Source organism: Protopterus annectens, chromosome 7.part0, assembly GCF_019279795.1.
Source record: "Protopterus annectens isolate FY-2018-M chromosome 7.part0, PAN1.0, whole genome shotgun sequence".
Taxonomy (NCBI): domain Eukaryota; kingdom Metazoa; phylum Chordata; order Ceratodontiformes; family Protopteridae; genus Protopterus; species Protopterus annectens.
The window spans coordinates 916,628,807-916,644,552 of record NC_056739.1 but is presented as its reverse complement, the minus strand read 5'-3'; the positions used below and the strand labels follow the sequence as shown (position 1 = coordinate 916,644,552).

At 41.1% G+C, this 15,746-nt stretch overlaps 1 protein-coding gene across 2 annotated transcripts in view; it reads right to left on the bottom strand.

Moving 5' to 3' along the window:
* Positions 1-15,746, bottom strand: part of ZNF609 (zinc finger protein 609) — a 701,843-nt gene that overhangs the window by 385,305 nt on the left and 300,792 nt on the right. For both annotated transcript variants that reach the window (XM_044077491.1, XM_044077492.1), the window contains exon 3: positions 3,132-5,565. In XM_044077491.1, the coding sequence (XP_043933426.1) occupies positions 3,132-5,565 (2,434 nt within the window). The remainder of the gene's footprint in view (positions 1-3,131; positions 5,566-15,746) is intronic.

Below are 15,746 nucleotides of genomic sequence, written 5' to 3'. Positions count from 1 at the left end.
AAACAACTTATAAAAAGCTCAAAAGCACCAATGAGTGCTTACTCCAAGCCCTAGACCAGCCAACCTTTACCAGCCAGTAGCCAATCAACAACAGTTACTCTTATTAAAGTGAAGAAAGGCTTCTGCTATGCCAAGATGGTCTGATACATGTGCTCAGAACAAACAAACGTTGCAAACAATCAGGCCCCAGAGACAGCAAACCTGAACTGGGCTGTGCTACAGCTACTAGATATACTATTTTAGGCAGAAAACCCTATAGAAATGTTTATCACAGCAGAAAAACAGCAGTGAACCACTAAATGAAAGATTTAAACAGATAAAGGAGCAAGGATACTCTACAGAATGCTTTTAACTGCAAACAAACCAGTTATATGATACACTCCTTGGCAGGAAATGTGGTCAGATATTACCAGGAAGGATGATACTATAGGGATGGTGCAGCGGTTACTCATGTTGGTTAATACCAACTCCAAGATATTACCACTCCTTGTGGGGGTATCGACTAGCTGTTCCAATGCATATGCATTGGCAGAATCGAGGAATCTCTGGCCATTTGTGTTTTGGCATGAGTAGTACTTCCAATCTATGTTTGGGAAGTTAAAGTCATCCAGGATCAGGGTAAAAGGTTGAATCTTGATAGATTCGAACATTGGGGGCTGGTAGCTAGCTATGATTTGAATAGGGGTCTTGTCAATGGTTAATTGCACCTAGAGTGTCTCCTGTGCGTCATACTGTTTGACCAGCCTGGAGGTGTCCATGTCTTTAATGTACATTGAAATTCCACCTCCTTTGGCTTTACTGCTCATAGTTTGGGATTTGAATGTATGATAGGATGAGTAACCAGGTAAGGCTGGGGTGCTCTCCACAGCTTTGAACCAGGTTTCTGTGACTGCACAGATGTCAGCATTTTCCAGGGTTAGGAATGCTTGCAATGAGTGCAATTTCATGTTTAAACTCCTAGCATTTTGCAGCATGACCTTTAATTTGTGTTTTCTTTAAATTTGTATGTTGGTAGTTTTAACCTCATCACTTTTCCTAAAAAAGGCACTATAGGGAAAGCAAGAGCCTTTGCCAGAAGCCTGAAGCCCAGGTGAGACAGGTGCAGGCCATCTCTGGCAAAGTACTGTGGTCTGTCGATCATATCTTCCCAGGCTGTCAGGTACCGAGTCCCCCTGGAATGACACCAGAAACTAAGCCAATTGTTAAAGTCAATCATTCTGATTCTGGCGTGGACCACTGGTTACGGTCATCTCTAATAAACTCATACAGATATGCTACGGTTACTTGTCTACGCACCACTCCTTTTCTGATCCGATAGGCACTCAAGTGTCATTACAATTAAAAGATTCAGGATGCAAAAGTTTCTATCCAAACATGTCTCATATGCTCTGCACCCAACATTCAATTTCTCCAACAAAAAGCCCAAGAAGCCTTCTCTGAAATAGAGAACCGGCTTAACAATCACAACTCATACGAAATCCCAAGAAAACAGAACTAATGCTATTCCACTCTATTAAAATGAACAACCTGACCTTCTTTATACTCTCCGCCAGCAAAACCCAAATCACCCCTGTCACTGAGGCTAAACTCCTAGGAGACACCATTAACCAGCAACTCAAATTCACAAAGCACACATCAACAACCATCACTAAAGTCCACAAAAAGCTAGCTTCCCTCTATCATTGTAAAAGTTATCCAACCACTGAATCTCAAATTGCAATAGCCAGGACCCACCTCCCATCTATTCTATTTTATGTATCCACAATTCTAAGTAATCTTTACAAAACTGACCTTAATAAACTTTCCATCTGTTACAACAAAATCACTAGATTCGCTACCAATGCCAAATCACAATCCCACCACTGACTTTCCCTACAAGCCTTGCACTGGCTTGAATTTCCAAACCTGTAAAGGTACCATCAACTCAGCCTAGCTCATCTAATTCTGTACTATCCCGAGAAAACCCCTGACCTGACTGGCATGCTGAACTTCTACAATTCAAATAGACAACTTCAGTCCTCCAATAAAGCCTTAATCGAAACCATAACATACAAAAACAACTCCGGGGAATCGCTATTTGCCCATGGAATAGCAAAAATATGGAACAACCTTCCCCCACGACCTCAGACTACAAAACTCCACATCTTTCTTCACAAGCCTACTTGAAACATACCTCTTCACTGACCATCTATGCAACTGTAATTGACCCCCTGAAGCCTTGTCCACTCACTATTTCTACACCCCATCTGTCCTGGACAACACAAACATCACCATCTAACTATACCTATCCATGTGTGAGCAATAACCTATATATGAGTGTATGTATATATGTGTGTGTGTGTGTGTGTATATGTATATATATATATATATATATATATATATATATACATATATATATATATATATATATATATATATATATATATATATATATATATATATATATATATATATATATGCTCTTACATGTATATTTGCTTGAATGTATATATGGAAACCGAAACATTTATATACTTATTCACTTGTGAAATATATTACAATGCTCTACCAGGTTCTTATCTACTCTCACTGTATATTTTCTACACTTGTATTTTCAACCAAAAGGGGGACTATCCTCTTATTGTATACTAATGGCTGTAAAGTCTACAACCTGTATGCTACTACTCTGTAATGTCTCTTTTGTAAAATTTTCTTCTGTCTGTAAACTTATGGAGTTTTTCTTCCCAGGACTCCGCTGAAAATGGACACTTGTTGTCCAGTCGGACTATCCTGGCAAACAAATGTTAAATAAATAAATGTGCACTGCATTTTCAACTCCTCCTACTTCCAAGTAAATCGCAAAACACTTGACTGAACTGAAATAGTTGTAGCACAGATATTGCTTTCGAAATATGCTGGAAAAATAATGTGCTTATTACAGTTATATGTATTAAAACGTAACTCTCCTGTATTTAAAAAAAATTGCAATTCTTAAAAGTGAACATTAAATCATACAATACAGAATGTAAACATATGGAAGCATTACTCCTAAAATACATTTCATTCTAACAGCAAACATGGCCTAGTTAAACATACTGAGGACACCAGCAGCAAAGCATATAATCATAACTTAGCTACGCTAAGTGTTTTACCTGTCTGTACCACATTGCTGGATCAATTCCTGTCTGTCTGGCAGATTCTACTCCCAGTTTTACTTCAGATGTTTCTTTACCCAAATGAACACACTCACTGTGTTTAGACTTCAGTCCCTCAGACTGCTGAGCATGACCTTTGGCAGGATCGTCCAGCTTGGGTATTATAACAGATTTGGCTAGCTCAGTTGAAGAGTCTTTGGGTTTGGCAGCAATGGGTTTAGCCAAATCTGTGAGACTTGGAGCTTTAGTAAGGGTGGGAGGCACTGAGGCCTTCTGCTTCCATTCTTCCCTGATACCCACCTCCCTGTCTTTCATCCCAAGCTCAAGCTTTTTGTCCATGCCTCTTTGCTGTTGGTGGTGGTGCTGTTGTTGCTGCTGCTGCTGCTGTTGGTGATGTTGCTGTTGCTGGTGCTGCTGTGGTTGTGGCTGGTGGTGCTGCTGTTGAGGGTGTTGTTGATGCTGTTCTAAAACCTGTCTTTGTTTCTGCTGTTCCTCATACTGCTGCCGGTAGGCAGGGTTACTCATTAAGTGTGCATGGTAGCCCTGCTCACTGTAGCTGTACGGCGGCACATAAGCATATTGATTGTAATACAGGGATTGCATGTAAGCATTAGAACGCTGTTGAATTACCGAAGGCTGCTGACTGGAATTCCCAATGTCTACCTTTTTGTCATCTGAAATGTCAGTTTTGACTTTCACTTCTGTACTGTCCTGTTCTTCCTCCTTTCTGACTTTTGTGGCCTGGACATCACCTCCTTGCTGAACAGCAGAGTTTGTGCCTCCAGGGCTGGGTTGTGCATAGCTGGGAGAGTAATATGATTCAAAACTTGGGTAGTAGGGAGATTCTTTATTTGGAGTTTGGGAAGGGAAGAGAGCTTTTTTGGCACCCTCTTTACCCACTTGCTCAGAATCTTTAGTCTTTAGACTGTCTGATTTCCCTTCTCCATCCTCCCCAGCATCAGAAATATCTGAGTAGGCAGGGCTGTTAGTTTTCACAGATCCACTGTCAGCTCCATTCTGTGTTGCAATATGCAGGGGGGTCATTGGCTGTCCCAAGTTACCTGCTTCCAGCCTACTTGACACCCCAATAGATGGGCTTGGAGCATTATCAGTAAAGCTATATATCTTGTCTGCCTCAGCTTTCATACTTGCTAAACGGCTATGATGCGAGTCAGAACTACCATTCAGGAGTGTCTCACTTTTAATGTTAAGGTCACCAGAAGTGTCCCTAAAGGGACTTCTTCCATCCTCAGGTTTGGCACCTTTCACTTGTGGGATGAGACCTTCCATGTCTTTAGTTTCCTTTTTCTTCTTTTCTTTCTTCTTCTTTTCTTTTGTTGGGGTTAGTGCTGGATTGACAGTGGATGGTTCTCCCATCACAGTGGGTTTTGGTTGGATAGGCTTGAGTTGTGGACTTTTGGGCATTGGCTGAACCACAGTGGTGGTCAAACCAGAAGAGGAACCCGGGCTTGCAGTTGTGAAAGTGGCGGTTGGGATATACATAGGATGGGGTGGGATAGCTGGTGCAATGGGTCGAGCAGCTTTTAATGATTTTTGAAGAAGTTTCTCTGGTTTTGCACCACCCATTTTCTTCGACTGATCCTTTTCCAGTAAAAGGACTCCCAGTGAATCTTCACCATCATTACTAGTATCATCTGCTAAGCAGGGTCCTTCATCAGAACCTTCATTAAATATTCCCCCTGAATCAGTATCCCCCTCCAAAACCTTCTTCTTGGCTAAATTCTTAGTGCTACATTTTGCTGAGGGTGAAGGACTGTGTACCTCCAAGGCTCGCACTTTGGGTGTCACACATCTGCCTGGTGACACAGAGTCCTTCTGAGAGATCACAGCACCATTGCAGCTACCAGTTTCTGAAGGGAGCAGAGAATCTTCACCATACTCACTGTCCACATCCCCTTCCAATTTACATTCCTCATCAGTATGGGCATGAGCCTGGTGGTATCGAAGTCCATTAATGTGCTTGTATTTCTTTTTACAATTTGGATGAGGACAGTCAATAAGTATGGGGGAAGGGCAATTTCTGTCAAGTACAGAAGGCTCCACTTTGAGTGCTCCAAGCTGAGGGGCACTGCTGTTTGAATTTGTACGCACACGCTTGCTTCCCTTGCAGTCCTCAGAGCTAGAATTTGGTTCCATGTCAGAAGCAGCTTTATTTTTGCGCTTATTCACCAAAGAAGGGCTGGCTTTAACGTCTTCTGCTGTACTGTTAGGAGGTGTACGGCGATCAGAAGAGTTCTGGCTGCCACGACGCCCTTTGCTATTTGCTGCTGTTCTTGTTTTGTTGATGGAATTCTTCATGTCTGGAGTAACACTGTTCTCACTCACAGGGATGTTGATAAGTGGACGCATCCGCTTGCTACGACCTCTACCATTTCGCATCTCCAGGTCACTAGTGGGGGATTCACAAAATCTTAAAGGGAAAAGATACCAAAATTATGATTGGTGACATTACGAAATATCATTACAAACACAAATATTCAGATGTCTTCTAAAATGTACTTCAGTAGCCTTCACAACTCCCACCTGATTACCTCCTGAAGTAGGGACAAAACAAAAAACAAAGAAAGAAATGTCTCAAAAATTAAGGATAGCTTTTAAATATTGGTTCTACTAAGAAAGTTGACAGAAAAAGAGGGTGCAAGTTAACATTTTTTCTTAAGTAAAATAAATATCTAACTGTAATGATTGCTATTTTTCTGATTTAAATTCAATACCTTTTTGCAAAAAAAAAAAATCCATTTTTAGGAGGTACAGCATTTTTTAGCCAAAATTAGGAACACTGGAGAGATACTAGCCATATGCAAGACTTGAAAAGACAGGAGAATATAAGCAGAATAAAAGTCTTTGGATTCAAACCCATTACAGACAGCACTAACTTTTAACTTTGAGCTGCTAAGAGAAGAAATAAAACTTAGCACATCCTGGGTTACTGGTTGGGTCTGAAGGGTGAAAACAGACACTTGGTGTAGAACAATAACTATCATAAGAGAAGAAAATAAATACCAAGGCAACCACTTCAAATACAAATTACATTTCTTAGTCCCTGACAAAGCATTAGAAACATACATCCTGCATTCTCATTCTGAACAGATTACGCAGCCCAGCAAAGAATTCCTGCATTAAAAAAGTATAAGCATGAATTCAACTCAGTATGTCAGAAAAGACCAAACAAGGAGATTTTATGCCAGATATCTCTTGGCTGCAGCTGGAAATAAAATTATCCTGACCGATAACAGATTTTACTTTCTACAATCAAAAATCAGAACAGCAAAAAGAAATAAAAACTCCTGCTTTCTATCCAGTTTTATTCTGTGATTTTTTTTTCTTCTAAAGAAAACCATAAACAACTGGTTACATTTAGGAAATAAAAAAGGGTGTTGGACCGTAAGCATCCTAAGCATAATAGGCAGCTAAAAAAGTAAGATTTTAAATGGATATTATTTGATTTCATATGTAGGCAATTGTCTTTTAGAATACTAACATCAGAAAGTAATCCAGTAGTATTTAGTGGAGCAGGACTGTAAGAAAGTAGATCTAATTTTACTCACCTGAATAACAAACTTATGGGGGAAAAATTAAGTGCACTTCAAAACAAGTACCATCTAACATAAAAGTGGAACAAAACAGAGACAGCACTTGAGAAAGAAAGCAATGCAGAAAAGTATGACAGCACTACTTACAATGTGAGCACATACAATTTAAAGGATTTGTTCACCTAGAGGATATAAAAAAATATATAACACTATCAGCAATCTGAACTACCGTACAATTAAAACCCCACTAACTTCAAAATGGAAATTTTTGTGCTTTCCTATCTTACACACCTCCAGACTTGGGGAAACTCAGAACAAAGCTAAAATGAATTTACTAAAAAGAAATGGGTTAGTATTATGCAAGAAGAGGTGAGAATAGAGGACTGTTTCTAAAATGAGGTGATAGCTTGTGTATCAAAATCCTTTGCAATGCAACAGACTTTTGTGGGAAATAGCCAATTCATGCCACGTGCAAAGTATCTGCTGAACTTGATGTAGGAACCTCATGAAGTATAAGGTAGAGTCTAACCAAGTCATTCTACCAGAGTTCTACAGCAGTGACAATAAGTCATGTTGGGGGAGTTAAACTTCTTACCTTACTACACTAAGTGGGCTTGATAATGTCAAAGAACATTGCCTTATTTTATTAAGGTCAATACATAACCTTAACTGAGTGAACCACTTAAGCAATATAGCCAGATCTTAGGACTGGCATTTGTTAGGTAAAGGTGAATGATATGAACATCACACAGTCAGATTACCTGAAGAGCAGTGCTCTGATGCCAAAAAGGCAAAATGGCATACTGTTACTGAATACCATAACCAGAAAGAATTCAGGTAAAAACTCACCACAGACAGTTAAAAGCAGCTTGCCAATCTAAAACTTAAAAGCAGAAACAAAGCAAAGCTTGTCCACCATGGAGAGGTTTAAAACTATTTAATACTAAAAATCAGCAAGTGCAAAAACACAGTGAAATGTAAATTCAGCTTAAAGTAACTGGATAGGCGCTTTAGGCAAGAATGCCTTCAATCAGATCCTGTTGTACAAAACTTTGCTCATCAAATTTAAACAAAGGCTTAGCCAATCAAAGTCTACTTCCTCAGGCTCTGCCCTTTCAATAAAGGTTTTAAAGGGAACACTGCATTTAGTCCAGCAACTTATCAGCCTGCAAATCAGTAATCCAGCGAGTTTCCACAATCTCAGTAAAATTGCAGAGATCCCATATTCTCATATCTTCACTCAATACTTCAAGCACCATAAAATTAAAACTATGGCCAGGATAATTTCTAACATGTTATGACAAGGCACTGGTTTTGCTTTTCAGCCTGACACTTAAATGGCGCAATACAAAGAAGTTATGTTCTTACCATAACGTTCCATCTGTGTTGCTGATCTTCAATCATTCATTACTGATGGGTTTCGGTTCCATCCTGGGAACAGAGCCGGCCGTTATAACAAGCTCACGCCAGCCAAAAAAACTCTCGAGCTAAGCCTACCCATAGTGTCTCTCTCTCAAAGACCTCGGATCGAGTTTGCCCTAAGAAAGAAGAAGAAAAAAACGGAGGCTTTATCTGAGCAAATTCCCTATCATTAAGGTAGGACCAAATCCGAACCTCTAGGAGTCTTTCGGAGGGGGATGGCAGGTGGGAGGTAATGAATGAATGAATGAAGATCAACACAGATGGAATGTTACGGTAAGAACATAACTTCTTTATCTGATGTTGTTAATCTTCATTCATTACTGATGGGGCAGAGTCCCGAGCTACCTAATTTCCTGGAAGGCCTTATGGAAGGTTACTCATGATCACCACTGAACCAAAGGAAGCTCTCCCCCTGGAGACCAAATCCAATTTTTAATGAGTGATAAAGGTATGAGGGGTTGCCCACGTTGCTGCTGCACAAATGTCATCCATGGAAGCTCTTGCATGGAAGGCAACAGATGTCGCAACTGATCTGATTGAATGCGCTTTGACCTTAGTTGGTAGAAGAGCTTTGTTTTGTTGATAGGTAAAACAAATGTAATCTCTCAACCATTTAAATAGAGTCACTTTGGAAACAGATTTTTCCCAGTTTTGGTCCTGAGACGGATACGAATAATTGGCCAGATTTTCATAGTGATGTAGTCTTGTCCAAGTAGAATCGTAATTTCCTATGCACATCAAGTAAATGTAGGGAGTATTCTCCTTTGTTAGAAAATTTTGGAAAGATGACTGGCATATCAATCATTTGATTAATAGTCAAATCCAAAATAACTTTGGGTAAGAAGGTGGTATTAGTCCGAAGTGATACTCTGTCTTTATGGAAAACCATCTGATGACATTTTATGCACAAGGCCTGTAGTTCAGATATTCGCCTTGCTGAGGTAATAGCTTTGAACAGATTTTAAAGTGTGTTCTGCAATGTAATTTTGGAAGCGTTGATGTTATAGCAACGACCGAAGGCTTGAATTAGTTAACTGTGTCTCCGACTAATGGATCAGTGCTGAATGCTACTTTAAGTGTTTTGCCTTTGGGTACCCTTCCCCTACTACCTTTCTACCTTATTCCTACGTAATATGAGTGTCTGCATTTAGCTTAAAAGTCAGTGGATTCACTCAAAGACACAGCTATCTGCATTTATTTCCCTCTTCTAAATATCTCTTGTCCTTTTTTGCTTATGGCTGCAAATATTTCCTTTCTCTAGCATATGTGCCCAAGAAGCCACTTAGTGATACAGTTATATTGACTTTTGCTTCTCTCCACGTAATGTGCACTACACCTTCTAAGCAGTTATAAACTCCTGCTGTGAGAGTAGAAATTTGTACTCAGTAGACTACCATTTTTACACCCCTACTTATGTTTCCCTGTAATGCTGGCTAACACACGTTTTCAATGCAGCTACAAGCCCCAGTGAAAGTGCTCCTGGTGTTTTTTTTACCACGTGCTGGAACACTACTCCTGCTCTTATTCCCTCACTACTCTTTTGTAATGGCTCCCCCCTCCCCCAGTTAATGCACATTATCTATCTGTTGTTTGCTGCAGCTGTCAATAATGTTCGTCCACTCCCCTTTTTTAGGATGTTAAATGCGTTTCTTTTAAACTTAAAAAAGAAAGAAACATAACAAAACTACCATACTTTTACTACTCTTACTCAGAATAAGATTTCTGATTTTCTCCAGTCAATGTTACCAATTGTATGTATTGCCCATGCCTGCTGCTTGATGATTTGTTGCTAACTTAAGCTACCAATTCTAAATCTGTGCTTTCTACTTAGCCTAGGACTAACTTGTATACGGTAGTCCCTGTGGCACCTCCATCCTATGTGAAATACTGCTGTTTGTGTATACTTATCTGTTGTATATCTTTGTTAAAGCTATTCATTCAATTTATTGTACTGCTTTTTACTGCACTGCCCTAGGTAGTTACAACACCTTTTACTACTGCTCACCTATCCCCCAACCTTACCCTGCAATCAACTGACCTATCCTGCATTCACTTTGAACCTATTTCCCTTCACTTTATAATATTAAAGTGTACACCAACATTTTCAGTGACCTAACTCTCACACACTGTACTACCCCTACACCCTATATATTCAAACAGATAAACAACCTCATATCGAACTCCATAACACCTAGTCTTATCTCCTGTGCTCCAACTGTTTTACCTCCCTTCCTCCCCTAACTCTTACCTTGTCTCATTTTTTTTCAGTATAGTCAAGCCATCTGTGCATCCTTGCCTCCCACTGGCCCAACATTAGTTGGAACTTACCAATCGGCCAAAAACCTCTGTGTATACCCCTCTCTAGTGTGACACAACCCAAGTATGTACACTTCACTTGTGTAAGATGTTTGCTAACAACTATCTTGTATTTACCCCTGTGGTGGCTGCATCTCACCTGGTGACCACACGCTGAAGTCCTCTCCTTCTTCATACCAGACTTTCGATCTCTTTCCCCACCTCCCTCTAATCTTTTTACTCCTCTGCATATAGCCACCCCTAAATTGAATTGCCCACACCTGATTACCAAACACACTCTGTTTCTCTCTAACAAAGTTGCCTCTGTTGCCAATACTTTCTTCCCTCGTTATGGGACTGTGACATAATGGTTAATGTGTTTACCTTACATATACACGGTGCAAGGTTTGATTCTCACATGGGGTAATTGGCTAAGCTTAAAATGGCCCACAAGGGCAGTTAGCCTAGTACTAACCTATGGGAGGGTGGCCTAATGGTTAAGGTGCTTGTCTTACAAACACAAGGTGCAGGGTTTGAGTCTCACAAGGGATAATTGGCTAGGCTTACAATGGCTTGCAAGGGCAGTTAGCCTAGTACTATCCTATGAACCTATATATACTACTCTCCTGCTGCTTCACTAAAGGTGCCTAACCCATACATTCCTACTCCATCTTCAGCCCAGATACCCCTGTTCTTACCTAATAACCCCTATCTCTCCTTCTCTCATATCTGTCCTGCTTTCCCTGATTGTTTTTTGAGTCCTTCCTTGCAGGTGTAGCCCCGCTCCGGCTCAATTTGCTCCCCTACCCCCATTCTCACCCACCCCTATGACAATTTCCTTTATACCTATCTATCCCTCCCCTTCCTGTACAACTAGCAAATAAAACTCCAATTCCCTCCCACTTCCACTCCTACCAGTCTATCCCTGGTAAGCATATTATCATAAATTCCTCTACATCATATTCTCCTCCCACTTACTCCCTACCTAATATACCCCTTCCCCTAACATGCAATATCTACTGCTACCATCTATACTACTCTATTTACTCTCAATCAGTACCTCCTATCATATACACCTCCCTAACCCATACCTATGCTCCCCTACATCTCAATCATACAATTCCCCTACATCTACTTCATCTCTCTATATCTCCCCTAACCTCTTTAATATCCCTACCTCAAGCTTACATAAACTATCCTTTCTACAAATTCTTAAACATTCACAGAAGGCAAAATCAAAACTACTCAAATTCCACTTCAACCCCACAGCACACCTTCCTCTCATTACCAATCTACTATGTGATGGTGACATCCATGCTAACCCTGGCCCCTCCTCTTCTCTCCCTCCCTTCTCTCCCACCAAAACCTCCCCATCACGGTCTCCTCTGGATTCTTCGAAGGCTAACCAACCTCAGTCAGAAAAACCCTCTCCATCCAAATACTTAACTATACACTCCCTTAACATCCAGAGCCTAAGAAATAAGATCACTGAACTTCACTCATGGATAGCTCATAATACCCCCCGCATCCTTTCCCTATCTGAAACTTGGCTTAAGCCTCAAATCTCAAACAATGAAATTCTTCCCCCTGGCTATAACATTTTCCATTCTGATAGACCAACCCAAAAAAGGGGGTGGCATAGCCATCCTTTACTCTAACAACTTTAACCTCTCACCATACCCTTCCCCATCTCCAGACTTCCTCCCTGCAGAGCTCATAATCCTTAACTGCCATCTCAATGCTCACATAAAACTTGCAATTGCCGCCATCTACATACCTCCTGGTAACAATCTACCTATTCTTCAAAATATCCTATCCTGGTTTTCTGACAATATACCTTATGAGACCCTTATATTCGGCGATGTCAACATAGACTGGTCTAAACTCTCCACTGACTCTCCCCAACATTGTATCCACCTACATGGCTTCCACCAACTTATCTCTTCCTCCACTCACTTCTCCAAGAACTCCACATCTAGCTCCACCATAGACTGGATCCTCACCAATGCCCCCCACCAATATCACAATCCATCCACCCTAGCAGATTCTCTCAGTAACCATCTCCCTATCTCCATCTTAAGGCAAAACTCTCATACCACTATACCCCATCTAATCAAAGACTGTCGAAAACTATCTAGTTTCAATGTATCCCAGTTCATCTCCATCCTCCAAAGTATAGACTGGTCCATTCTTCGACAGCTCCCCCTGAATGATGCAGTAACTACTTTTAATAACATCTTCTTGAGTATATTAGACTCCCTAGCACCCGCCAGGAAGATCAGAGTCAAATCTAAACATGCCCCATGACTTACCAAAGAAACTAAGTCCCTTATGAAACAAAGAAATAGTACTTGAAAAGCCTGGACTAAATCACAACAGCCACCTCTCCTCATATAATATAGACAGCTGAGAAACCTAGCCAAAAAAACAAATTATAAATGACAAAAAGACATACTACACCTCCTCTCAGCTCAACAACAAATCAAACCCTCGCAAATATTGGTCAACTATTAACAACATCCTATATCCTGGAAGGCCCACCACTCCCTCCCCCTACCCTAACACATCCTCTGAGAAAATGGCTAAATAAACACCTTATCTCCTCCATCCAAAATCTTGTAACCACCAATTCTAACTCTACTACTATACCCAACCCTCCAAATCCCCAAAACACACCTTTATTCTACTTTGAGCCAGTTCCTAAGCTTATATCAAGTCTCTACTGCACAAGCTCAAACTGTGCTCTCCTTCCACAGGCAACCTACCTCCCTCCTTTCTGAAATTCGTTGCTGACTCAATTGCCTATCCCATAACCATACTAATAAATAGATCTATTCTAGAATCTACTGACCCTACCTCTATGGAAATCTTTCTATACAATCCCCCTGCACAAAGGTGGGAATTCCACTGACCCTTCCAACTATCAACCCATCGCTGTTCTATCCCCCACTCTCCAAACTGCTAGAAAAATGTATTCACACCCAACTTCTCAAACATCTCCTCAACCACAACTTACTTACCCCTACTCAACACGGCTTTCGTCCCCATCATAGCATTACCACTGCAATCCTCTCCTTCACACACACCATTGCTGAAGCCTTAGATAACAACAAACTCATTTCCTGCCTCTTCCTTGACCTTTCCAAAGCTTTTGATACTGTCTTTAACCCTATTCTACTAACCAAACTTCACCTACCCTCCTCCCCACACACACACACACACAGACACACTCAACTGGTTCTCTAGCTACTTATCTGGCAGAGAACAATCTGTCAAATGGCTCTCATCCTGCTCTCCCTTTCTTCCTATCTCCACTGGGGTACACCAAGGCTCCATCTTAGGACCCCTATTTAACATCTTCACTAACGATCTGCACACCTCTTGTAAAGAATTTTCCCTTATTCAGTATGCTGACGACTCCGCACTTATGTCTATTTCTAACATCATCCCTGATCTACACACCCAAACCCAACAAGCTCTACTAACCACTGAACAATGGCTTTCAGACAACCTACTCATTCTAAACCCTAAAAAAAAAAAAACGACTTTTTCTTCCCCACTCTCTCTCTCACCACAAATCCTCCTTTGTCATAACATCTCTCAACAACACTACAATCCTACCAGATAATCATACCAAACTACTAGGAGTCATCATTGATGATGAACTAAAAATACTGCTCCTGAATGCAGGAGGTTTGATAAGTAGTCAAGTACCGAAGTAAGTGAAGCTGAAAAGGGGGTATATTCCCTTCTCTCAAGATCAAATTATGAATCTTTTCCACTTGCGGAGATAAAGTTTCCTGGTGGATGGTTTATGGGAAGCCAGAAGAATGTTACGTACAGGGAAGGATAGATTATTTTGCATGGCAATTACTGGAGGTGGAAGAAAGTACAGTTTTGCACCTACCATAAATGTAGATGTTCGAGTGCTCATACAGCTGCAGTCATAACAGATGGGTTATCCTGCCGTCAGGCGGGTCCTCGGTCGGCCGAATTCCAAAGTCTAGGTCCGGCGTCGGTTGTCGTCGCTTCCTCCCTGACGTCAGTGCGGCAGGGGTATAAAAGAGGCAGCCAACGCCATTTTCTTCAGTTTTTCTTTCCCCAGATGTCAGGTGCCCCCAGAAGGAAGGCAAACATAATGCTATGCAAAAATGCAATGTTGATAAATCAAAAACAGTAGTTGCAAGCAAATACACCATAAAAGAGTACCCCAAAAGGTTTAATGAAAAGGGTTTATCATAAGGCCTGTCCTAAGAGGGGTTGGAGGGAGGGAAACCTGGACTGCAGCTGTATGAGCACTCGAACATCTACATTTATGGTAGGTACAAAACTGTACTATGTTCATCGTGCATACAGCTGCAGTCATAACAGATGGGTAGAATCCCAAAGCTAAGTAAGGGTGGAAGGCACTAAGTGGAACTAGGAGGGGCTAGGATGCCCTGCAGGACTGCTGTGGCAAAGCCCGCTCTAGATTTAGAGTACAGTGGAAGGTGATAGTGCTTGGAGAAAGTGTGCACTGAACTCCAGGTGGCTGCTTCCAAAATATCCTTGGTAGGGACCCCCTGAGGAAGGCTGTAGAGGTAGCTGTGGCTCTGGTGGAGTGGGATCTGATGCATGCAGGCACAGTTTTTCCATGAAATGAGTAACAAAAGTGTATGCAGTGGGCTATCCATTTTGAAATTGTCTGTTTGGAAATAGCCTTTCCTTGAGCACCTGCAGCATAGGACACAAAGAGTTGCTCAGATTTCCTGAATGGCTTTGTCCTGTCCAAATAATAACGAAGTTGTCTGTGAATGTCCAAGGAATGTAGTAGTCTTTCCCATTTGTTTTGTGGATTAGGATAAAAGGTAGGTAAGTGGATAGTCTGATTCAAAGCTACACTGGATACTACCTTTGGCATAAAGGTAGGGTTGGTTCGTAAGGAAACTCTGTCCTGATGGAAAATGATGAATGGTTGCACAGCCATGTAGCTCCGAAACCCTGCGAGCTGAGGTGATAGCCAGAAGAAAGGCTGTTTTCCATGACAAGTACTGTAACTCTGATGAAGAAGCTGGCTCGAAGGGAGGAAGGGTCAGCTTTTCCAATATGAAGTTGAGGTCCCAAGCAGGGACTGGTAGTTTCCTTGGGGGTTTAATATTCTTTGCCCCTCTGAGGAACTGCCTTAAGAGAGGATGAGAGAATAAAGGAGGATCTGTGTTGTATTGTGAGAAATGGCTGAAGCGTGGATCTTGATGGAGGAGAAGGAAAGTCAATTGTTTAACATCTCAGCTAGGTACTGTAAAATTTGAGGTATATTTATTACCCAAGGATTCTGTCCCTTCTTTTGATTCCAGGCACAAAA